This window comes from Canis lupus, chromosome 3 (assembly GCF_003254725.2).
Source record: "Canis lupus dingo isolate Sandy chromosome 3, ASM325472v2, whole genome shotgun sequence".
Lineage (NCBI taxonomy): Eukaryota > Metazoa > Chordata > Mammalia > Carnivora > Canidae > Canis > Canis lupus.
In genome coordinates, this window is record NC_064245.1 from 30,968,331 (window position 1) to 30,994,858 (window position 26,528).

Genomic DNA, 26,528 nt, shown 5'->3' on the forward strand with positions numbered 1-26,528 from the left:
GCAATTAAAGAGTTCATGAGGGGGGATCCCTGGGGCCCGGCGGTGATCCCGGGTCCCCGGATCGAGTCCCGCGTGGGGCTCCCCGCGTGGCGCCTGCTTCTCCCTCTGCCTGGGTCTCTGCCGCTCGCTCTGTCTCTCATGAGTAAAATCTTAAAAAAAAAAAAAAAAAAAAAAAGAGTTGGGGATCCCTGGGTGGCGCAGCGGTTTGGCGCCTGCCTTTGGCCCAGGGCGCGATCTTGGAGACCCGGAATCGAATCCCACATCGGGCTCCGGGTCATGGAGCCTGCTTCTCCCTCTGCCTGTGTCTCTGCCTCTCTCTCTCTCTGTGACTATCATAAAGAAATATATATATATAAAAATAAGAGTTAATGAGGGGAAAATACATCGGTTAGGGTGGTTGATGACCTGCGAACTTAGGACAAACACGTCGGTCTTGCGCAGCTCGGGCAGGGCCGCCAGGCGGCCCGCGTAAAGGAGGCCCCGAGGCTTCGAGAGGCCCGCGCGGCGCCGGGGGGCTGCGGGGCCCTCCGGCCTGGGTCTCGCCCGCGCCGCGCCCCGCAGCAGCGCCCCGCAGCAGCGCGCAGCTCCGGCCTCCTTCTTGCACAGCCGGCGCCGGCCTTCGGGATGCGGCTGGGGGGCGGGGCGGGGCCCGGGGAGCCCGCGGGCGGGCGCTCCGCCAGCCACTCCGGCCCCGGCGCGGGGTGTGCGCGGCGTCCTGCGGGCGCGGGGAGGCGGGGGGGGGGGGGGGGCCGCGTCCTCCACGGCGACGGCCGCAGCCGCGTGCGCGCCTGACCCTCTGGGACCAGGCCCGCCCGCCGCCTCCCGCGTTTTTCACTGACAGCTTCCCGCGACCTCCGGGTCCCTCTCTTTTAGCGAGAAGCGGGGAGTCAGAGGAGCGTAGACGAGGCTCCGCGTGCGCGGCGAAGATGGAGGCAGGCGGCCAGGCCGCAGACTATGACAGCGACGAGACGGTGATAGACGGGTCGGTGACGGAGAGCGACCCGGAGGAAGAGGAGCTGCCCTGGAGAAGGTGACCGCCGTCCCGCGGTTTTTTTTTTTTTTTTTTTTTTTAAGGGGAGAATATTTTTATTTTCATGCTTTTTAAAGTCTTGATATAGAAGAAGAGGTAAACACAAACCACAAGTGAAAATTTTAACTAAATATGCAGACAGAGCAGGAGTCACTATAGAAAGTTCAGGCCTTTGTCCGTAACTTCAGAATTGGGGATTCTAATCTTAAAAAAAGGAAAATGCTCCATTCAGCACTTAGTTTCCTTATGTAGGGGTATATCTAGAATTTATGAATTAGCTTATAGTTCTGACATATTTATTAAGTCTGACTTTACTACAGAAATAGGATCTTTTTTTAAATAATAAATTTATTTTTTATTGGTGTTCAATTTACCAACATACAGAATAACACCCAGTGCTCATCCCGTCAAGTGCCCCCCTGAGTGCCCATCACCCATTCCCCCCCACCTCCCCCCCTCCTCCCCTTCCACCACCCCTAGTTCGTTTCCCAGAGTTAGGAGTCTTCATGTTCTGTCTCCCTTTCTGATATTTCCCACACACAGAAATAGGATCTTAATACTTCATTCTCAAAACACTTTAAAACTCAATCTAATGCTTTTCTTTTTTTTTCTTTTTTTTTTAAGCTAATGCTTTTCTTTCAAGGATGTGGAAGGTGTTCCTCATTCAAGTCTGATTCATGGTTTTATAAAGCATAAAGATCATTTTATTATTTCATTATCTATATATGCAGGATTCTAATTTTTTTATGGTGATGTATTCAATGACAGAAACTTAAAGATAATTCCTTCTCAATTTATAAACCAAAAATTTAAAAGCCAAAATACATGAAGTGATAGGAAGACATTTTTATGCACAAGCAAGCTACTGCTCTAAGGTGCTGGCATGAACAAAAATAACAGAAGTACAAATTATTTAACCTTTAAATAGCCTATATTTGCTACAAATCCATAAATACTTTAAATATATTTCCGCCCTGCGGGGCTCAGCCCTGAGCTTGCCGACAAACAAACGAGCCACGGCGGGCCCACCGTCCCGCTTGGGACTAAATGAGCCTTATGGCAAGTGGTTTCTGGCATCTGAAATAGAAACAGAAACCCCCGCCTTTCCCCTCATCCTGAGGCAAAGTCCTTTTGCCCGGGAAAAACGTGTGGGGTCCAAATTTCTGAAATGCGTTTTGCTTTAAGCAACTGGAAGCTCTGGTTTAGGCGACTGTTAACATAATTTCAGGAAAATACGTGACGGGGGAACCGTTACTTCCAAATTGGAAACGGAGAGTTTTATCAGAATAAAAAAAAAAAAAAAAAAAAAAAAAAGTTGGCCGGCAGGTCAGCGCCTCAGAGCCGTGGTGATGATTCTAGTTCTCAGGCCCGAAGGCCCGAGGAGGCCGCTTCCCCTGCCCTGCGGGCCGGACCGGCCGAGAAAACAAACATTGTTCTCATTCATTTGGGGAATATAAATAATAGTGAAAGGGCATATAAAGGAAGGGAGAAGAAATGTGTAGGAAATATCAGAAAGGGAGACAGAACATAAAGACTCCTAACTCTGGGAAACGAACTAGGGGTGGTGGAAGGGGAGGAGGGCGGGGGGTGGGGGTGAATGGGTGACGGGCACTGAGGGGGGCACTTGACGGGATGAGCACTCGGTGTTATTCTGTATGTTGGCAAATTGAAAACTAATAAAAAATAAATTTATTATTAAAAAAAAAGGAAAAAAAAGGATCATCGCAATAAAAGGCGCGAGTCGGGGTGGAGGCTCGCGCCGGCGGCTGAGGGGCCGGCAGCCCTCAGGGCTCGCTGGGCCGCCGTCTGGGCAGAGGCGAGGGGTTGGGCAAGCCGCGCGGCGGGCGCGGGTGCTCGAGGCTGAGGGTGCGGGAGGCGGGCCCTGTGCGGCCCTGTGCGCTGGGGTTCCAGGAGTCGGTTCTTCCTGGAGAGAAGGTGGGCCTGGTGAGGACAGTAGGCCGAGGTCAGGAGAGGTCAGGATGGCCCGGGCCTGTAAAATGTTAACGAAGGAGGCGCATAATCCCACTTTCGTTCACTCAGGCATGCCCTAGACTAGGGCTTTGCAGATTTTAATGCCCTTATAAAATCACTCCAGAATCCTATTAAAATCAAGAGTCTAATTGAGGAGTTCGAGGGTAGGGTCTGGAATCCTGCGTTTCTAGCAAGCTTCCAGGTTAGAGTTGCAATTATTAAAGAGCAGAGATCCCCTTTGACAGAGCGAGGCTGTAGAGGTTAGCTGTGGCCCTCAAGTAGTAACAGACTTGGGTGAGGAGAACTTGACCGGAAGAAACAGTGGGAATGGAGGGGAAAAGGCAAATCTGAGAAATTTTGAGAAAGTAACGTGGCAGGAGATGGTGGTTAATCCGATATGCAGGATGAGGGAAGAGCTGCAAGTAAAGGATGATACCCAGGTTTTGGGGACATTGATTTGATGTATACCCAAAGTAAGAGTTGCTCTTGGTATACAGGGAGCATTGTCACTAATACGTTATCTTGTAAAACCACCACAGTCAAGATCCAGAATAGTTCCATCACTCCAAAAAAAAAAAAGAAAAAAAAAAAAAACTTCCTGCTGCCCCCTTTGTAGTCAAGTCCTCAACCCATTTAAATCACTACTCTTATATGTATGATGTATTGTTGTTTTGTTTTTTTTTAAATCTTATTTCAGTCCCCCCTCCCCATCTTTGTTTCTCAGCACTGTGACTACAGTGTGTCTGGGCATGATTTCTGTGTGTGCTTTTCCTGTTTGGGGTTCACTGAGCTTATTGAATATATAAATTTATGCCTTTTACCAAACTTCAGAAGTTTTCTGTCATGAGTCCTTTAAATTTTTTTTATACCAATCTCTTTCTCCTCTTCTTCTGGAATTTCTCTTTCTTTCTTTCTTTCTTTCTTTCTTTCTTTCTTTCTTTCTTTCTTTCTTTCTTCCTTCCTTCCTTCCTTCCTTCCTTCCTTCCTTCCTTCCTTCCTTCCTTCTTTCTTATTTTATTTATTTATTCATGAGAGACACACAGAGAGAGGCAGAGACACAGGCAGAGGGAGAAGCAGGCTCCTCCGGGGAGCCTGATGTGGGACTCCATCCTGGATGCCCAGGATCACGCCCGGAGCCAAAGACATGCTCAACTGCTCAGCTACACCCAGGCGTCCTGTTCCCATATCCCTGTAGCCTTATTAATTTTTTTTCTCAGTTCTTCAGACTGTGTAATTTCTATTGTTCTATCCTAAGAGTTACTTACACTCCTTTATCATCTCCATTCTGTTGTTGAGCCCATCCAGTGAATTTTTAACTTCAGATAATATAATTTTCTCTTCTAAAATTTCCATTGATTCTTGTTGATAGTTTTTCTCTACTGAGAACTTCAGTATTTTCATCTATTTGATTAGTGTTTACCTTTATCTCATAGATAATGATTTTAATAACTGCTTTAAAGTCTTTGTCTTGTTCCAACATCTTGGTCATGGGGGTGTAGTTCACATCTATTAATTACATTTTCTCTCAAGAATTGGATATTCCTGTTCTTCACGTGTTGAGTAATATTGGATTAAATCCTATGTATTTTGAATCTGTTATGGATTCTTGGTCCTGTTAAAGTCCTCTACCGGGTTGATTTTTGTTTTGTCAACCTTAGTAGGTTCTGACTGTATGTTCTGTTTTGCCTCCTATGAGTTGTGGTTACATCATCAGTCCAATTTCAGAGCCTTTACTATGCTTTTTTGAGTCTGATTCATGTATCACTCAGGGGTTAATCTGAAACTTGAGCAGTAGTTAGTATCATAGTTCAGTTCTCTGTGTTTTTGTTGTGCTTCTTTGTTTTTTTTTTTTTTTTAAATTTTTATTTATTTATGATAGTCACAGAGAGAGAGGGGCACAGAGACATAGGCAGAGGGAGAAGCAGGCTCCATGCACCGGGAGCCCGACGTGGGATTCGATCCCGGGTCTCCAGGATCGCGCCCTGGGCCAAAGGCAGGCGCCAAACCGCTGCGCCACCCAGGGATCCCTGTTGTGCTTCTTTGAAGGTGCTTTGCGTGTGGACTGCTCAGGGTTGAGCCTGGGACTTATGTTGAATCACATATGGAATTAGGTGATTCCCCATTTCTGCCCTTTTTTTTTTTTTTTTTTCTTTCTGAAGGATTCTCATGCATCCTTTCTTCCCTATGCCCACATGCTGGTTCATATCACCAGAAATATTTCTCTGAGTGTTAGCCTTCTTCAGAGCAGTCCTTGGCAACTAAGGTCACCTTCAGGGGAAAGTGTTAAGAGAGAAGAAAATAAAAGATGCTCTCTATGTTCTTGGACATGTGATTCCTCTAGCAAGAGAGGCAGATTTTCTCTTGGGTTTTAAGTGCCCAAATTGCCATGGTTGGTAAGCAGTATAGCTCTGAGGCTAAAGAGAGAAAGCAAATAAAACCCAGAGATTTCCCCTTGCACTTTCTGGCATTCAGGGATCCTTTAAAAAAGGAGTCTTATCCCTAGAGATAGGGGATTTCTTCTGGAGTTTTTATTGTCTGAGCCCACTATGCATTCTGAGGATTAGACATGGAATCAAAGCTGGTGACAAATAAAGGACCACCAAAACAGAACAAAAACAACCTCTGAAATTCACCTTTTGCAAGGTATTCAGATATTGACTTCAGTCCTCAATCTACTCACTATTATTTACTTTTCAGATTCCTCAGGTAGTTTCAAAAAATATTCTATTTGAGTTTTTATGTAATGAATGGGAGGAATAGGCTTTAGATGGCTTACCCTGTCTTGGCTGACCAATCTTTTTCTTCCCCTGTGATTCATTTAAAATGCTTCTCTGTGGTGCCACGCACATCATTTTTTTAGACCTCGTAGTTAAATAAAAACTAGTGTTCATCTCACTGGTATGGCAGTATGGTCAAAGTCTAAGCATTGCTGGAGCTGAATTGCCAGGCCATTGTTTTTTTTCTTCATCTTTTTTTTGCTTGTATGCAGTTCAGTTTGGCAGTTTTTCATTCAGAAGTTCCCAACTTTAATTAGGATGAGGGACACAAGTCCTAGTAGAGATCCCTAAGAGGCAAAACATACCGTTTCACACAGCTAAATAATCCTTAAGTGTTGCAGCTAGTAAAATCTTTTTTACTGAAATGGGAGAAAGGATTTGATGAACCTTTGGGATTAGGAAAGGCAAGGCTAAAAAGAACCAGGATGCCAGGTATGTTAGCTGTGTCTGAAAAAGCACTCTTTGAGAGTCTGGATTTGGCTCTAGCCTTCCATCTGGAAACCAGTCCAAAAATACATCCAGTCCTTTTTGTGGCTTGGTAGGTGTTGCTGTTAGTGAAATTTTGTGAAAATTCAAGTTGCTGACTAATAAGATTTTTGTTGGCTTGTAATTTTTCTGAGAGGCATGATTCATTTTTCCTCTGTGTACCCTGGGAACTCTTTATCAACTCTTGTGTTGTTTCATCTCTGCTAAAGGTAACTGTTCTATAACTCAAAGGGATATATCTCAAATTAATCCTATTCAGTACATTTCAGCTGAACCACATTAGTTCATTGTTACATGGATTTTTGTATACATTCAGGTCACATGTCTTCTGAACATTATGATTGCATATAGTAAAAAAAAAAAAAAAAAAAAAACAAAAACCTAATTCAACATAATTACCCAGAAAGATGAGTGTTAATTCTGTTCCCCTAGACAGACCAGTGGGGTCTTCATGTAAATTGCCTAAATAGAAAATACTTGTTACAAAGGATATACTTGGGGAAAGGAGGAAAAGAAAGCAAAGGAGACAAGGACTTAACCACATTAAGTTGACTAAAGAAAGCAACATTTTGAGCTCTCCTGGGTTGTTCAATCTTTTATGCCTCTAACCTGTAATTTCTGCTCAGGTTGTGATCTCAGAGCCCTGAGACAGAGCCCTGCCTTGGGCTACACACTCAGCGGGGAGTCTGCTTGAGATTTTTCTCTTTTCCTCTATTGCCCTCCTCGCTTCTGCTCCCATTCTCTCTCTCTCTCACTCTCTCTCTCTCAAATAAATAAATCTTTTAAAAAGAAAAGAAAGGAAAGCAACATTTTGGTCAGGATGTATATCAAAATAGTGGCAACTCCAGTGATAAAGCACAGTGGTGCCAAGTACCATTTTTAGACAACTAGATCTTTTAATGAATCAAAGCCTTAGTGTGACAGCTATCAAAACCTTGATAACTATAAAATTGAAACCCTAACTGTCCCAGAAAGTTTTATTGTACTTCGAACAAAACGGTGAAAAATATTTGAAAATTCCGATATGATTTTGCCTGAAAGTTTTCCTTTTAACTCACCCATCTAATTTCTACTTACCTCTTCTTTTGTTAGTATTTGCTACTATCTCATTTTTCCAGTATTTCAAAGTTAAATTTTATTAAAATAGTACATCTGTAATGAAGTGGTCAGTGACTTTTAGAATATTAGTTATTAGTGCAGTCTAGTATTTTGACTAGAATTCACTCAGAAATTAATGTCTATTTTCAGTTAATTTATTGACTAAACATGGATAAATAATTTTTCTGAGCCTAGTAAAATAATGTATAAGGAGATATCTCAGAAGTATTTACAATAATGAAAAAAAAGGAAGTGTTTTAGAATTATATAATGCCAAATAAATTATGATACACCCTTTTGAGGGAGTATTATCAATATTTAATGATTTTAGGAAGAATTTCAGTGACATTGCAAATGTTTAAGTAATATTAAGTGAGAAATGTAGGGACACCTGGGTGGCTCAGTGGTTTAGCACCTGCCTTTGGCCCAGGGCGTGATCCTGGGGTCCCGGGATCGAGTCCCACATCGGGCTCCCTGCATGGAGCCTGCTTCTCCCTCTGCCTGTGTCTCTGCCTCTCTCTCTCTCTCTCTTTGTCTCTCATGAATAATAATAATAAAAAAATCTAAAAAAGAAAAAAGTGAGAAATGTAGTTTCTAAAACTTTATACAGGTTGACCCAAACTTTGTAAAAGAATTTACAATTCTGTCACACATAAGCCTCTATAGAAAGAAAGCTGGAAGGAAATACACCAAAGTCTTTTTTTTTTTTTTAAGATTTTATTTATTTATTTGAGAGAGATAGACAGAGATAGCGACAGAGAGCACAAGCCAGGGAAGAGAGGGAGAAGCATGTTCCCCATTGAGCAGGGACTGCAACTCTGGGCTCAAGCCGAAGACCCTGGGATCATGACCTAATCCAAAGGCAGAAACATAATCAACTTGAGCCATCCAGATGCCCCTATACAAAAGTCTTATTACAGGTAGAATTATAGGAGGTTTATACTTCTTTTTATTGCCTACATTTTCTAGTTTTTTTTTTTTGAATAGGTAATATAATATATTTACATGGGTCAAAAAAAATTTTTTAAGTATAAAAAGATGTATAGTAAAAATTCCTTTTCATCCCTATCTCTTCGGATACTCAGTCTTCTTTTCCACAGGCAACCAATATATTTGATTTATTTTATCCTCCCAGAGGTATTTTCTAAGTTATGCATATATGTTCTCAAACATACATAAAATTGTTTTCTAAAAATAGAAGCACTCTGTCAAAGAGTTTGGGTGTTTGTAATCTTAACAATTGTATTATTTGGGTTTATCTCATAATTATAAAAACTTTTTTTCCTTCGTAATGATAAAAGAATCCCTCCTTGGTTTCTGTTAGTACTTTTTGTTTCATTTTTAAACATTTACATTTTGATTCATGTGGAATTTTAATCTGGAGTACAGTGTGAAGTATGGATTCAACTAAATTATTTTCCAGATGTCTCCTTCATTGTCCCAATATTATTTTTTTTTAAAAAAATCCTATCTTTTTTTCTGAGTTATAGAACAGTCCCATTCCCCTCCACAATTCCTTCATGCCTTTTTTTTTGGTATTATTTTTAGATTAAAAAGAAACCTCAAAAATGTTTAAAGAGTAAAATAATTCTGACTTGTAGGGACATTAAGGTGAATAGATTGTTTTACTTCGAAAAATGTACTATAGTAATGGTATTGCTCATAGTTGAATAATAAAATTTTCAATCCTTGGTAATGGCCGCTGGTAGTTGAGCCAAGAAAGATGCTTTTTCTCCTTCTAGGAGGAGCCTGCATTCACTGTCACAGAAGGTATGATAGATTAAGGACTGGAGTCCTTTTCATTATTAGTATTGCTGGTGTTGAAAACTATTAGGAGGTATGGGGGGGGGGTTTGTTGTTGTTAATGGTGACTTATTTTTCTTAATAATCTGTTCTTTCTTTATAACATATGTAAGATTATATGTGTGATGTATAGTTGTGTTGGGGAATGGAAAACATGAAATCTGTAATTTTTCGCCTCTCCTCCGCCAGTTTTTTTTTTTTTTCCCCTTCCACAATCGTTCTTTACTAAGCTTTTAAAACTGAGAATAGGAGTGCCTGGATGGCTTAGTTGGAATAACATGAGATTCTTTTTTTTTTTAAATAAATTTATTTATTTATTTATTTATTTTTCTTTTTTTTAAATAAATTTATTTTTTATTGGTGTTCAATTTACCAACATACAGAATAACACCCAGTGCTCATCCCGTCAAGTGCCCCTCTCAGTGCCCGTCACCCATTCACCCCCACCCCCCGCCCTCCTCCCCTTCCAACACCCCTAGTTCGTTTCCCAGAGTTAGGAGTCTTTATGTTCTGTCTCCCTTTCTGATATTTCCCACACATTTCTTCTCCCTTCCCTTCTATTCCCTTTCACTATTATTTATATTCCCCGAATGAATGAGAACATACACTGTCCTTCTCCGATTGACTTACTTCACTCAGCATAATACCCTCCAGTTCCATCCACGTTGAAGCAAATGGTGGGTATTTGTCGTTTCTAATGGCTGAGTAATATTCCATTGTATACATAAACCACATCTTCTTTATCCATTCATCTTTCGATGGACACCAAGGCTCCTTCCACAGTTTGGCTATTGTGGACATTGCTGCTGTAAACATTGGGGTGCAGGTGTTCCGGCGTTTCATTGCATCTGAATCTTTGGGGTAAATCCCCAACAGTGCAATTGCTGGGTCGTAGGGCAGGTCTATTTTTAACTCTTTGAGGAACCTCTACACAGTTTTCCAGAGTGGCTGCACCAGTTCACATTCCCACCAACAGTGTAAGAAGGTTCCCTTTTCTCCACATCCTCTCCAACATTTGTGGTTTCCTGCCTTGTTAATTTTCCCCATTCTCACTGGTGTGAGGTGGTATCTCATTGTGGTTTTGATTTGTATTTCCCTGATGGCAAGTGATGCAGAGCATTTTCTCATGTACGTGTTGGCCATGTCTATGTCTTCCTCTGTGAGATTTCTCTTCATGTCTTTTGCCCATTTCATGATTGGACTGTTTGTTTTTTTGCTGTTGAGTTTCATAAGTCTTTATAGATCTTGGAAACTAGCCCTTTATCTGGTATGTCATTTGCAAATATCTTCTCCCATTCTGTAGGTTGTCTTTTAGTTTTGTTTACTGTATCCTTTGTTGTGTAAAAGCTTCTTATCTTGATGAAGTCCCAATAGTTCATTTTTGCTTTTGTTTCTTTTGCCTTCATTGATGTATCTTGCAAGAAGTTACTGTGGCCGAGTTCAGAAAGGGTGTTGCCTGTGTTCTCCTCTAGGATTTTGATGGAATCTTGTCTCACATTTAGATCTTTCATCCATTTTGAGTTTATCTTCGTGTATGGTGCAAGAGTGGTCTAGTTTCATTCTTCTGCATGTGGATGTCCAATTTTCCCAGCACCATTTATTGAAGAGACTGTCTTTCTTCCAATGGATAGTCTTTCCTCCTTTATCGAATATTAGTTGACCATAAAGTTCAGGGTCCACTTCTGGGTTCTCTATTCTGTTCCATTGATCTATGTGTCTGTTTTTGTGCCAGTACCACACTGTCTTGATGACCACAGCTTTGTAGTACAACCTGAAATCTGGCATTGTGATGCCCCCAGCTATGGTTTTCTCTTTTAAAATTCCCCTGGCTATTCGGGGTCTTTTCTGATTCCACACAAATCTTAAAATAATTTTTTCTAACTCTCTGAAGAAAGTCCATGGTATTTTGATAGGGATTGCATTAAACATGTAAATTGCCCTGGGTAACATTGACATTTTCACAACATTAATTCTGCCAATCCATGAGCATGGAGTATTTTTCCATCTCTTTGTGTCTTCCTCAATTTCTTTCAGAAGTGTTCTATAGTTTTGAGGGTATAGATCCTTTACCTCTTTGGTTAGGTTTATTCCTAGGTATCTTATGCTTTTGGGTGCAATTGTCAATGGGATTGACTCCTTAATTTCTCTTTCTTCAGTCTCATTGTTAGTGTATAGAAATGCCATTGATTTCTGGGCATTGATTTTGTATCCTGCTACGCTCCCAAATTGCTGTATGAGTTCTAGCAATCTTGGGGTGGAGGCTTTTGGGTTTTCTATGTAGAGTATCATGTCATCGGCGAAGAGGGAGAGTTTGACTTCTTCTTTGCCAATTTGAATGCCTTTAATGTCTTTTTGTTGTCTGATTGCTGAGGCTAGGACTTCCAGTACTATGTTGAATAGCAGGGGTGAGAGTGGACATCCCTGTCTTGTTCCTGATCTTAGGGGAAAGGCTCCCAGTGCTTCCCCATTGAGAATGATATTTGCTGTGGGCTTTTCGTAGATGGCTTTTAAGATGTTGAGGAATGTTTCCTCTATCCCTACACTCTGAAGAGTTTTGATCAGGAATGGATGCTGTATTTTGTCAAATGCTTTCTCTGCATCTAATGAGAGGATCATATGGTTCTTGGTTTTTTTCTTGCTGATATGATGAATCACATTGATTGTTTTACGAGAACATGAGATTCTTAATATCAGGGTTGTGAGTTCAAGCCCCATGTTGGGTATAGAGATTACTTAGATAAATAAATATTAAATAATAAATAATAAATAAATATTAAAAGAGAAACTATGTGAGAATCCACACAGTGGGACACTATGAATTTATAAAAAGGAATGAACGAAGTCTCTTTCCCTTAGAGTGGTCAATCTCCTGGATTTACTGTTAAGAAAAAAAAAAGAGGTATATATAGAATGTTACTGTTTATCTAAGAATGGGTGAGGGCAGGTATACTCATGTTGCTTACATTTTCAAAAAACATTGGAAGGACAAAACAATTTTAAAAATGGGAAGGGAGAGAACAGGTAGGTGAAGAGACAAGAGACAAGTGAATAAAGGGAAAAAACCCTTTTAGTACCAAATCATATATTCATGCATTGGTACACTGTTAAATTCTGAAAAGATTTTTAAAATTTTATTTTTATTGTGGTAAAAAATATATATATCATAAAATTTACCATTGTAACCATTTTTAAGTATACAGTTCAGTGGCATTAAGTACATTTGCATTGTTGTGTACCCATTACCATTTTCTGACTTTAGAACTTCATCTTCCCAAACTAACACTCTATACCCATTAAACACTAACTTCCCATTCCTCCCTTCACCCAGCCCTTTGTCAATCACCATTCTACCGTCAATCACTATGGACCTGACTTCTCTAGCTGTCTAAGTGAAATCATATAATATTTTCCCACTTGTATCTGGCTCATTCACTTAATATAATTCTTTTTAATATGGAATGTCTCATGAATTTGTGTGTCATCTTTGTGCTGAGGCCATGCTAATCTTTATCATTCCAATTTTATTATATATACTGCCAAAGCAAGCACTAGTATAATGTCTTTAAGGTCTATCTATAAATTTTTAATTAGAGGGTACACATCTGAAACAATATTTTGGTACAGATATTAATAGTGGTATAACTAAGAATTTTAGCAAGTTTGGTTTAGTAAAAAACTGTGGTTAAATTGTTAGTCTATGTTTAGGAAACATAACAATTTGTATCTTCTATTTGGTATCTGAAAGGTTGCTCTTTGATCAAGACACATCTCTTAGATCTGAGTACAGTCTCCATCCAGATAGAAGTGGAATGTGCAAAGGTGAGAAATAATTTTTTTCAGTAAGTAGTCCCTTTAATTTCTCAATGTTATTGTTCTATCAACTTCTTTTATTTATTTATTTTTTTAAATTTTTAAAAAATTTTTATTTATTTATGATAGTCACAGAGAGAGAGAGAGAGAGAGAGGCAGAGACACAGGCAGAGGGAGAAGCAGGCTCCATGCACCGGGAGCCCAATGTGGGATTCGATCCCGGGTCTCCAGGATCGCGCCCTGGGCCAAAGGCAGGCGCCAAACCGCTGTGCCACCCAGGGATCCCTCAACTTCTTTTATAATTAGTTTTGTTTTTAGCTTTACACAGAATTAATTTTTTTACTCATCTGTAATAGACCCTAAGGTCTATTACTATAAGGATAGCAAGGAGAATTATAATTTCTGGCAGATGCTATGACTCCTAGAGAGGGCTACAGAGATAGGCAAATGATACCCAGATATCTCTTCTCTTTGCAAAAATTTACAAAATCCTAGAACTTTTTTATTTGCAAAAGTGAATAGTACTTTTTAGTAACCAATCTGATTATTTCAGTCTGAGATATTAAATATTCTTGATATATTTATATATATTTAATTTTAAAAATTTGAGTATAATTGACACATGATGTTATATTAGTTTCAGGTGTATATCAAAGTGATTCAGCTTCTTTATAGGTTATGCTAGGCTCACCACAGTTTTAGCTACCATCTGTTACATACAATGTTTTGCAATATCAATGACTGTTATTTCCTATGCTGTGCCTTTTATTCCTGTGACTCATTTTATTCCATAGCAGGAAACCTGTCTTCTACTCCCTTTCACCCATTTTGTCCATTCTCCTGATCTCTGTCCCTTTGGCATCAGTTAGTTTGTTCTCTGTATTTACAGGTCTGATTCATCTTTTTTGTTTGTTTGTGTATTTGTTTCCTTTTTTTATATTCCATGTAAGAGTGAAATCATATGGTATTTATCTTTCTTAGTCTGACTTATATACTAATAGTGAAGTAGCAGACAGAAATTAAGAAAACAATCCCATTTATAATTATAGCAAAAAGAGTAAAAGACCTATCAATACATTTAACCAAGAAAGTGAAAGACCTATATTCTGGAAACTATGAAATATTGATGAAAGAACAATGTGTAGTAGTAGTCTCCAGAACGTGCTTTTATGATATATAAAGTACCACTAGGAAGAAGTTAGAGGTATGTTTTAATATTGCAACCAAGTTTTTTCTTTGCTTTCCTTCTTCTTTTTTCCCAAATTGATAGACTTTTTATTATTTTTGCTAATATTAAAAGAATAAAAGCTTTTTTATTTCAAACTTATATAATGTAGAAAGTGTAAAGTCACATTTACACTTCCCTACAATTCCACTTCCAACAATTGCCAGTGTTTAGTATTTGTGTATTTTTCTAGACTTTGTATGCCAACTTGAATATCTTTTTTCATAATTGGTATTGTGGTAAATATATTTCTTTCCTTGTTATATTGAGCTACCTCAACCTTTTAAAGTGCTATATATTGGGACGCCTGGGTAGCTCAGCAATTGAGCATCTTGCCTTTGGTTCAGGGTGTGATCCTGGAGTTCTAGGATTGAGTCCTACATTGGGCTCCCTGCATGGAGCCTGCTTCTCCTCCCTCTTCCTGTGTGTCTGCCTCTCTCTTTCACAAATAAATAAATAAAATCTTTAAAAATAAAATAAAGTGCTACACATTATTCTGTATGAATGTATCCTTATTTAATGAATTAATTATATTTTTGTTCTCAAAACTCTAATAAATGTGAATATTCTAATATTTACACTTTTGCCTGCTTTTCTGATTATTTCCTTAGAATAAATAGCTAAAATTCAATTTGTTTTTAAAGGATGGACACATGTTAGATTTTGACATATATTATCCCTAAAAAAGATGGCTTTTTCCTCTAGATCCAACAAAGGATATATTCAGTCTTTGCCAAACCGCTAAGTAAAGTATCGGTTTGTTCTAATTTGCATTTTTTGAAGAATACCAAGTTTAGACACATTTTAATATTGACTATTCATAGTTTGTGTGCATGTGAATTGCTTTATGTCTCCTAAATTATTCTCATTTTATTTTTGATTTATAAGATCATTTTATACACTAAAGGTAATACAACTGTCATATATATGTATTGCAAATAGTTTCACTCAGTTTCCTAGTTAACTTTTAATGTTATTCATGATATATTTTGTATGCAGAAATTGAGATTTTATTTATTTATTTGAGAGGGAGAGAGCACAAGCAGAGGTGGGGGATGGGGCAGGTAGGCGCAGAAGGAAGGGGAGAAGCAGACTCCCTGCTGGGCAGAGAGCCAGATCCAGATCTGGGGTCTGTCCCAGGACTCTGAGATCATGACCTGAGCTGAAGGCAGATGCTTTACCAACTGAGCCACCCAGGCACCCGTAAGTTTTTATGTAGTAAGACCTGTCAGTCTTCTGGGGTTTCTTGGTTCTTTCAAACTTGGAAGTATTTTACCTACCACAAGACCATAAAAGTATATTATCTTTGTTTGCATTTATATTTACACATTTTGTTGCCACTGTCTAAAATATCATTATTTACTTATATTAAATTCCCAGATAGACGTATAGGTCTGTTTTCCACTTCTTGTTTAGTTTCATTGTTCTATTTGACTATTTTTACTAGTCTTCCATCACTACATTATTTTATCAACCTTGGCTTTTAGTACATTTTTGTATCTGATAGGGAAGATACCCTCTTACACAGAGTAACTGGCTATAGCATTCATTCTGAATGAATGCTCCTTTGGTACAAACAGCAATCTCAGTGAAGTAGGAGACTACTCAATGCAAAGTTCTAGTACACTCTCTTCCATCTTTGGTTGATGGGATTTGCTCTAAGCTTGGTGGTTTTCTGAGAGTCTCATGGAAGAAATCCATGTAATTATTTCTTAAGGAGCCTCTCCTTTTCCTATGTAGAGTACATGCTGTTTACCAATGTTTGGTTTCCCTTTAATCCAGTCTTCCTCTTCTGATCTATATTGGGTGTATTTCCTCTCTTCTCATTGCTACTTCACATTTAAAAAAGAAAAAGCTAATTTCAAGAAACAACAACAACAAATTTCTTTGGATCTTTTTAGGAACAGGGAAGGGAAAAATAGTTAAAATATGAGTTCAGGGCAGCCCCAGTGGCACAGCGGTTTAGCGCCGCCTGCAGCCCAGGGCGTGATCCTGGAGACTCTGTATGAGTCCCATGTCAGGCTCTCTGCATGGAGCTGCTTCTCCCTCTGCCTGTGTCTCTGCCTCTCTCTCTCTCTCTCTGCATCTCTAGGAATAAATAAATTTAAAAAATCTTAAAAAACATATGAGTTCAGTTTCCCATCTTAGAAACACAAATTCTGTTTTTTGGGTTAAATACTAGCATTATGAGTTTTCAAAAATGACCTCACATGAAATTAAAAAAGAAGAAAGTATTCCTTCTGGGGGGGGTGGTTAAGTCTGTATATTGTCTCTATGTATCCTTTGTTCAGACCTTTATGTATATGTATCCTCCAGTGTAGTATATGTGTGTCTTTGAAATTAATAACTTAAAAACTTTGATATATAAAAGTGGCAGCTAGGAAGTTATAATTTACAAAATACTTTTTAATGACATTTTGTAGTTTTTATAAAATCATGGAGTCATTGTCAAAGCAGAGCAATTAAACTGTTGCAAGTGATTTACGATGATATTTCATTCTAGGAACATCTCCTGAGATTCAACTTGGGTTCAAACTCAGAGAGAATCCACGAGAACAAAAGAGTAAAAATAAAATAATGCCTCTTAGTGATACTGCACTCCTACAGGTATGTAGCCTGTTGGTTAAATACTTGCTTATTAAAAATTGGAATTGCTGTTTCAAAGAGTGACAAATTACTAACGGTTAATTCTTTTTGTCTGTTAGTTTTCTTCTTTATTCTCTTACTCAGTTTTTACCCTTTCTTAGCTAGTCATTCTGTTTCTTTTTTGCAACTTTGGTGAAAGGCAGGTGTTTTAGAAGGGGGTGTTTAAAATATTTCTCCTCTCCTCTCCTCTCCTCTCCTCTCCTCTCCTCTCCTCTCCTCTCCTCTCCTCTCCTCTCCTCTCTTCTTCTCCCCTCCCCTGCCCTACCCTCCCCCCCCCTCCAGATGTGGATGTGAGAAAAACAGGTTAAAATAGAATATAGTAATTAGGATTTTCATCTCCAGTGTATGCCAGAGATCATTTTCAATTTGTGAAGATGTTAGTCTGCATGGTATATTTTGAGATATGGTCTACTGAAAGGCCCTTCTGTTACCTTATATGTGTGTGAATGCCTGTGTATGTATATATACACATTTGTATTTTTTTTTTTAATGTGGTCACCCTGGGCAAAGGTTAGGGGTTATTCAGTTAGCACCTTGGCATAAATAAGTCAGCTAACCAGAGATAAGCCACAAAGTCTTAAGGAAGGAAGGGAAAATAGTTTCTTTTTCTCTGAGGATAAGAAGTAACACTTTTATTGAATGTTTTGAGATAAAATACTTTTTATTCATACACATGTTTTTATTAAAGAAGATGGTTAATTTTACACAGATTCAAGACTTCAGGGGAAAATTGCATAGTTGCCTTTTTAGAATAAGATAATTCAGCTGTCTTTTTATTATACTGACAACATTCTCATTAGAGAAATATTATATTCTATTTTGAATCTCAAATTTTATTTTTTTAATCAAAGAATAATTGGCATACAATATTGTATTAGCTTCAGGTGTATAACATAATGATTTGATATGTATATACGTTATGAAATGGTCACCAGAGTAAGCTTAGTTACCATCAGTCACCATACAAAGTTGTTAAAGTCCCCTAGTATTATTGTGTTTTATCAATTTGAGAAAAAGATATTTTAAGTGATGTTACCAGTAACTCATCAATAAATAAAACACTTAATACTAGGAATGTTTATTCTGCTATACTGAATGTGAGCATAGTTGTATGAGATATCTGATGCCTTCTGGTGAGCCAGAAGTCTGGCCAGGGTTTGACTTCCACTACACTTCCAGTGATCCATAATTCAGTTGAATTGGTTTCAGATATTGGATGATCGTTTTTTGTTTGAGGATATATAAATAGATTTGTCTCTTTTCCAGATCCTCCAAATTAGCATATTTAAACTTTTTCATCTCCCACACTCTACTCCCCGCCCCTCCACACATGAAATAAAACAAAAGCTGTTCAGCTTAATGGCCAATCAAAATACAGGGGTGGAAAGGACTGGGTGAATCAAAAGGATAGATAGCGATTTGGATCCCTTAGGAAAGAGTTGATTGAAATGTATCTTTGCAGTTTGGTTAATTAACAAATGACCAATTCCCTCCCTGTTATATTCAGAGGCATTAGCTCCTAAGTGTAATTTTTGCCTACAGAGAAAGAAAGAAAGTAGACTCTTGGAGACAAACTTCCTTCTTCTTTGCTCTCTTATTTTTTGCATTTTCCTTAGTAGGGTCAAGTCATTGATCTATAGTAATGTAAATGAACTGGGTATTACAGGTATTTGAATGAATTATTTTGTGAAGATGCAGAAATATCTAGTGAGTGTATAAATACTCTATTTAATTAATCCTTGGGAATTCCTAGGTTTACTTCTTGAAATTCCTTCTTGTCTCTGGGCCTCTGAATGTCTGCTTGGGAAGTATATATATGGAGAACCAATGTGATAACCTTGAAGTATGTAATGATGCATTATCAGAAAAGAACAATGAATGTTCATTGAAGAAGATTGAAGTTCTCATAGTACTTTGTTTTCCTGTTATTATGACTGTTTCATTGATCAAACAATGCTTGGAAGTTCAGGCTTAAAGGCTTTATTTTCAGAAACCTTTGTTATTGATCATAGAAACATGGAAGGGCCCCAAAGGAAGATCTTTTTCTAAGATCTTATTACCATCCACTTTCATGATAACAAGATATTAAGTGTAAGAATTCTTTTTAGAGTGATGAAAGCCACTGTGCTGTGAAACCTAAAATGGAGGCATTTTATCAGTGCATTGTATCTTTCTTTTTGAAAGGGATACAACTTCAGATTCTCTGGCCTGACTTGAGAATTAGGCAGAATCCATTTAGCTTTTGGCATTTAGCATTGTAACAGAGGTTGTATAATTTTTGGCCTTCAGGGGAAATATTAGAACTGAGAACCTGATAAGAAAAGAAGGCTTATCAGAACCATTATGGATTAATGAAATAAATCCATAGGAATAAAAAGAAGGGACACATCCTTTCTCCTAACTTAATTTCCATAAGTTCTTTTATGGAAAGAAATTTAAAAAAAAACTAAACGAGCTAAACTCTTAGAAGAAAACATAGGGGAAAAGTATCATGACATTGGATTTGGCAATGATTTCTTAGACATGAAAGACCAGACAACAAAAGGAGAAATAGACAAATAGACCCATGACACTTAAAAATGTTTGTGGATTAAAGGACATTATCAACAGTGAAAAGGCAACCCCAGAAATGGGAGAAAATGTTAATAATGTATCTAGTAAAGGATTGCTACCAAGAATATATAAAGATTCTTACAGCTTAGAAAAAAAATTATACACAACTCCCCCCCCCCAAAAAAAAACAAACTGATTTAAAAGTGGACAAAAGGCACAAACAGAAGATAGGTTAGTGGCCAATAAGCACATGAATAGATGTTCAGCATCACGAATCATTAGGGAAATGTACATCAAAACCACAGTGAAATCCTACCTACACTCATTATGATAGCTATTATCAAAAAACCAAAACAACCAGGGCTGGTGAGGATGTAGAAAATTGGAATTCTTTCTCACTGCTGATAGGAAATGTAGAATGGTGTAGTTCCTGTGGAAAATGGTATGATGGGTCCTCAAAAATTAAACATAGTATCAAATGGTCCAAAAACTCCACTTCTGGGTTTATACCCCAAATAAATGAAAGCAGAGAATCAAAAATATATTTGTATATCCACGTTCATTCAACCATTATTCGCAGTAGCCAAATGGTGATAGCAACCCAAGCATCCACCAACAGATGAGCAGATAAACAAAATGTGGTACATACAAACAACTAGAAAGGGAGGGAATAGGGGCACCTGGTGGCTCAGTGTTTGAGTATCTGCCTTGCCTCAGGTTGTCATCCTGGGATCCCCTATCAGGCTCCCTGCATGGAGCCCTCTTCTCTCTCTCTGCTGTGTCTCTGCCTCTCTGTCTGTGCCTCTCATACGTAAATAAATAAAATCTTTAAAAAAAAAAAGGAGGAAATAGTGATACATGGTACAACATGGGTGAACTTTTAAGATCTTATGCTAAGTGAAATAAGTTCAGACACAAAAGGATGAATATTGTATGGTTCCTTTTATATTAGGTACTTAGAGTAGTTACAGTAGAGACAGAATAATAGAGAGACAGAAAGAAGGGTAGGTACCAGGAGTTGGGAGAGGGGTGAATAAAGAGTTAATACTAGGTCTGGAGTTTCAGTTGGAAAAGATTAAAGAATACTTTAGATGGATGCTGGTGATGGTTGTACAACAATGTGCACAAAATGCTACAGAACTGTACATGTTCATATGGTTAAAACGGTGAATTTTATGTTACGTATATTTTATCACAACAGAGAAGATGTTGAGAAAGAATAACACAAAAATTATTTTTTAAGAATTATTTTAAACATTAAATTTTTAATTGGTGCATTGTATTAGTATTTATGAATTAAAAGAACACTACCTTTTCCCTGCTAGCAACCTCAAGATGAAATGGAACAAAATCAAACTCTGTTCCAGTAAGTATACTAATTTTTAACTTAATTATATTGTAGTTTTTTGTTGTAATTTTGCACACTAAAATGAATCTTCATTTTCTTAAGAGTTTTAGAATTGTATATTTTTAAATAGTTGCCCCTTTAGCAGCATACAGATGTTATTTATAAACATTCTAGGTAAGTTTCATTTCATGAGCATGATTGGTTCAGATTAAGTTGATTTTCTATTAATATTACTTAAAAAGAAAATTTATAGCATAGCATGAAGGAAGAATTTGTAGACCTTATTGAAATTGGACTTTATAGGACTATTGCACTTTAAAAGGCTTTATCCTTTCAGTTCTTTTAAAACTGTGGTTCTCAAAGTATGGTGTGTTGACCCCTTGGGAATCCTTGAGACTTTTTGCAGAGCGTCTGTGAGATCAAAACTATTTTCATAACAATACTAACCCTTATTTGCCTATTTCATAGTACTGACATTTGCATATTCAGTGCTAAATGGTAAGTAAAATATTGAAGCCTTACTTAGGCTCAGTAGGGCAATGGCACCAAATAGTACTAGTAGTCGCTATATTTTTCATTGCCATGAGCTAGCAGTTAAAAAAGACAAGGAAGGAAAAAGCTAGCTTCACCTAGTGCATTTGATGAAGCAGAAAATTTATTGTTTTATTAAATTTCTACCCTTGAATATATATCTTCTTGATATGCTGTGTGATGTGGGGGAAGTATGCCTAAGTACTTCTTTGCATACCAAAGTGAGGTCCTTGTCTTAAGGAGAGCACTTGTGTAGTTTGAGTTGTAAACATTGTAAGAAAATTAGCTCACCTTTTCTTTTAACTTGAAAGAATAATCAACAAAGTAGTATTCACACTTGAGTATATGACAGACATTTTCTTGAAAATTAATGAAGCAAGCCAATCACTTCATGGAAAACTGCTGATGGTATTTGTTTGCCAATGAAAATATTGAAGCTTTCAAGTGAAAATTAATGTAGGAAAACTTGTTTTTATTGTCCTTAATGACTTCACAGTACTTTAAATTTTCCAGTGAGATCAGTGATAATATTTACTTACAAAGGTGATCTTTTTTTTTAATAAGTTAATTTTTTATTGGTGTTCAATTTACCAACATACAGAATAACACCCAGTGCTCATCCCGTCAAGTGACAAAGGTGATCTTTTTGATGTTTAATCAAAACCCTTACATATATGTGTGTGTATATATATATATATATACATTATATATATATAATCCATATATATATATATAGATTATAAGTATAAGGAAGCTCAGGGACACCTGGGTGGCTTAGCAGTTGAGGGCCTGCCTTCGGCTTAGGGTGTGACCCCGGGGTCCCGGGATCGAGTCCCACATCCGGGTCCCTGCATGGAGCCTGCTTCTCCTGCTGTCTGTGTCTGCCTCTCTGTGTTGTGTCTTTCATGAATAAATAAATAAAATCTTAGAAAAAAAAAGTATAAGGAAGCTCTGCATAACTCAGTGAATCAGTATTTTCTAAAAGACAAATGCATAATGTCACAAAATCACATGCAGATGAAGGGTCCATTCAAAGTACAAGAGAGTCATAGTACAGAATACAAAACTCATTGATGGGGTTTCAATTTCCAGTAACCCTTAAGGAAGTTATTCCTTTTAGAATTTTGGCGTAATACTTGTTTTGGGGTGATACTACAGTTACCCAAAAAGGCTACTGAAATACTCCTTCCTTTCCAACTGTGTATCTGTGTGAGGCTAGATTTTTGTTACATACTTCAAATAAAACACCGTGTGACAAAAGAGTGAATGCGGTAGCAGGTGAGGTGACAGCTGTCTTCTGTGAAGCCATACCTTTAAAAAAGTGCCATTCTTTTCACTACTGTTTTTCATTTTGTAAAATATAATAAATTTTCATAAAACATATTAACATGTTTCAGAATTATTACTGTTATTTATTTTTATTTAGTTATCTTTAATTTTGTTAAGTTTTTATGTTAATTCCAGTATAGTTAATATACAGTGTTACAGTAGTTTCAGATGTATAATGTAGTGATTCAGTAGTTCTGTATATTATTCAGTGCTCATCATGATAAATGTGCTTTTACTGTTATTTTTAAATTAATGATTATTTAAAAGTCTTCTTATTTTAACTTCAAATATATAATATAAATAAGTATATGCACATAAACAAAAGCTCTTTGGGTTCCTCAATAATTTTTAAGAGTTAAAAGGAGACAAAAGATCAAAAAGTTTGAGAGCCACTATGTTTAAATAACCCTATTACTGAATGTATCAGCACTATAAATTTATCTATAGAAGTGGGGAAAAAAGGAAAACTTAGAGACTAACACAGCATCCTTAACTCCACTGCCCAGAGAGAACCATTGTTAACATTTTGCTATATTTCATTTTATTTATTTTTAAAGATTTTATTTATTTATTCATGAGAGACACAAAGAAAGGCAGAGACACAGGTAGAGGGAGATGCGGGTTCCCTGCGGGGATCCTGACGTGGGACTCGATCCAGGGTCTCCAGGATCATGCCCTGGGCTGCAGGCGGTGCTAAACCGCTGCGCCACCGGGGTTGCCCTTAGTCAAAGTTTTTAAAAAAGAATAACATATATCTTCTAATACCTGTTAACACTAGAACAGAATGGGTTTTCCTGCAGTTTTTTCTTGGACATAAGACGTAAAACATTTTAGAAACTTCGGATACTCTCGCTTTGCGAGATCCTAGGCCCCAGGATCACCACCTGAGCCAAAGGCAGAGGCTCAACCCACTACATTTTATTTTAGACTTTCTATATAGTTTTGTTTTTATTTATATTTTCTATGAAATTGGAATAATTCTGCAGATAGTTTTTGTATCCTATTTAAAAATTTTAAGTAATAATTTGTAATTATCTTCTCATGTCATATTTTTAAAAAACATGAATTTTAATGGACTCACAGTATTTCACAGTATAACTTGATTGTACGAGAGTGTGTTTAAGTATTCCTCCATACTTAGACATGTACATTGTTGTCTTGCCTAATATAAATAACTTTTTTAATAATATCGTTGAATTTGTTCAATTTTTAGACTTATGTCTTAAGTTTTATTTTGTAATTAAGGAAAAAAATTTCGTTGTTGAGTCAAAGTATGATTCAGCTTTGTTTTAAATCAGCTTGTTCTTCTCAAAGAATTTCATTTTAGGGAAAAAATCAGCATTCTTTTCTATTTGCCTTCTAGAAATTATTCTGTAAATATATATGAGCAGTTTCATTTCCATTTTCAAGGTAGCTTATATTGATCACTTCTGTTTTTAGACTGGAGAGAGTATTCAATTTATTATTCTTGCTTAGGCTTCAAGTAGCTGGTGTATAAAAACTACTCTTAAAACAGCTGAGGGCACCTGGGTGGCTCAGCAGTTGAGCATGTGCCTTTGGCTCAGGGCATGATCCCGGAGTCCTGGGATCGAGTCCCACATTGGGCTCTCTGCAGGGAGTCTGCTGCTCCCTCTGCCTGTGTCTCCGCCTCTCTCTCTGTCTCTCAAGAATAAATAAATAAATAAAAATATATTTAAAAAAAAAAACCCAGCTGAAACAAGTGGCTTTTTTTTTAAAGGGAGATCTCTTGATTGTGTTTGCATAGTATATTAGATTGAGAAAAAGATAGTTAACTGATTGCTTTTCTTCAATCAACTTTTAATTATCCCGAGGCAGATGATAAAAATTGCAGATTTGGTATGACCCTTATTTTGCTTTCAATCTCTTTCCATCAATATTTCATACATGTTCTTTGCCTACTGAGAAATCAAGAATGAAAAATAATATCTGAGAATTTTCTCATTAGTGACTTGCACTTATATCTAAAACTATAATGACAAACTTTCAGTGTATTTGAAGATTTAGATAGCCAAGATATATAATTCAGGACCAGTTTTTTCTCCCCCACTACCTTATTTGGCACATAGTCATCCCAAAGTGACTTTCACACCTAAACTTTAGGTTATCTTGTTAGTACTCCTGATTCTTCATCCATTAATTTTTTAGTTTGTTCCTTCATTTTTGCAGTCACTTGAAATGTAAATGTTACCAAAATCATAGTAATTATAAAAGTAATTGGAATGATGGAACAAAAAAAATTATGCAGTTTTGAAATTCCTTTAGATAAAAAAGCTTAAATTATACTTCAATTAGAATAGTGTTTTTTTCTTTTCATTTCTAAATTTGTATTTATTTATTAAATAATTGATTTATTTTTTAGGAACAGAAAAAGTTTTCCATTGTTCACTGTATCATTTTCCCAGGCTAAACTTCCACTGAACCACCAAAGCATTCAAGGTATGTTTTTATGTGTAGAGTCATATAGAGTAAATTTGTCTTTGTCTAAAAATGGAAGGCTTAATTAGGTATGGATTGATTTATTTGCATTAGTGGCTCTCAGAAGGCCAAATGGGAAGAGGTTACAAGTGTGGAAAATACAGGACATTTGGCCTTTTGAGAGTCATTAATGCCCTATGATACTATTGGCGTCTTTGCACTCTTATCACCACCCTCATTGAACTTCTGAGTCGGAAGTCTTTAACTGGCTATTCCTTTAAAAGTGCTATGGGCACCAGAATTATGACTTCATGGTGTTTCTTGCTGCTGTAAAGTTGATGTGAGTAGACACCCATAGAATTGGTAGTCCCCTTCCCTTCTGGCAGTTCATTGCAACACCCTCTGCCCGTCATTCCTCGCAGAGTGTTCAGAACAGAAAGTTCATTTTATTATTATCCTAGATTTTAGGTTAAATCACATATAAAGAAACTATGAAATTGTTAGCTAGGATAGCTAATTCTGTTTTAATACAATCATACAGTCTTCCTTCCAATTCAAAAGGTAATTGTAACCAAATTATAGAATGGTCAAAATAAACAAATTATCTCTAGTAATTGTTATAATTGTTTATAAGTTAAAATTCAGTTCCTCTAAGCATTTTCTTCTCATTTGCTACTTTAGAATTGTGTTTTATACGTAAATACATACTACTACTACATTTTGCCTCTTTCTAGTGTTAAATAGAAAATGTACAAAACCTTTTAATAATTTATTAAAGGATAGACAAAAACTCAAGAAAAAATTTTAATTTATAAAAACTAAGAACATTTTGTAGTTAGAAAATGAGAATTCTTTCAAATATGTTTATTTTTAATACAGTAGTCAAAGGTAGTATACTGTATACCAGCTTATCACATTGTTAAAATACTATTGGCATAAAAGAATGATCATTTTGATGATGAGATGATTAAAAACAACATAGAAATAGTTGGCATTTGAGGATGTTCTTTACAATTCAGAGAAGAAGAGGATGTAGTCTTATTCTCTCATTTTAAACTAATGCCCCAAGGATCTGACAGTTTAAAAACAACAAAAAAGATAATTGAAGATGTATCTATTACAGTGTTTCTTTCATTTGTACTAAATTTTAAACGACCAGAGATAAAACTTTAAATGAGAAGGTATACATAATAGGACATATTACCATTATCGCTTGGCACAAAGGATTCTAATGCAAGGATAAGAAGTTATTTATTCTTAATAATGTTTTGCTCATCATCCTGTGAGGGTGTGCAATACCATGATGTTAACCCTCCTAGCATTTTTCATAGCTTATCATCATCAAATGACAAAGGTGAAGCAAAGCAAAACAAAATCAAAAAAATAAAAAAGAGATTTTTGCATGATGTGAAGCTCAGCAAGCATATTTATACTTATTTTTTCACCTGAAAAATCTGTCTTGCTTGTGGGATGCATGCTAAGGTT

The 26,528-nt window shown here is 37.0% G+C and overlaps 1 protein-coding gene and 1 non-coding gene across 10 annotated transcripts in view; one reads left to right on the forward strand and one right to left on the reverse strand.

The window, feature by feature from the left end:
• The first annotated feature begins 750 nt into the window (after nt 1–750).
• ANKRD31 (ankyrin repeat domain 31) overlaps nt 751–26,528 on the forward strand; it is a 120,597-nt gene continuing 94,819 nt past the window's right edge. For 5 of the 9 annotated variants that reach the window (XR_003132327.3, XR_003132326.3, XM_025437882.3 and 2 more), the window contains exons 1-5: nt 751–1,030; nt 12,911–12,984; nt 16,704–16,807; nt 20,725–20,765; nt 24,988–25,064. Coding sequence is in view for 6 of the 9 variants with exons in the window: in XM_025437882.3 (XP_025293667.1) it covers nt 927–1,030; nt 12,911–12,984; nt 16,704–16,807; nt 20,725–20,765; nt 24,988–25,064 (400 nt within the window). In the remaining 3 variants the exon portion in view is untranslated. Of the gene's footprint in view, nt 1,031–12,910; nt 12,985–16,703; nt 16,808–20,724; nt 20,766–24,987; nt 25,065–26,528 lie in introns of those variants that run through there. The other 4 variants (XM_025437888.3, XM_025437889.3, XM_025437885.3 and 1 more) reach the window with 3 other exon arrangements.
• Nucleotides 12,613–12,714, reverse strand: LOC112654262 (U6 spliceosomal RNA). The gene has a single exon (XR_003132909.1). It is a non-coding gene; the product is annotated as a U6 spliceosomal RNA (small nuclear RNA).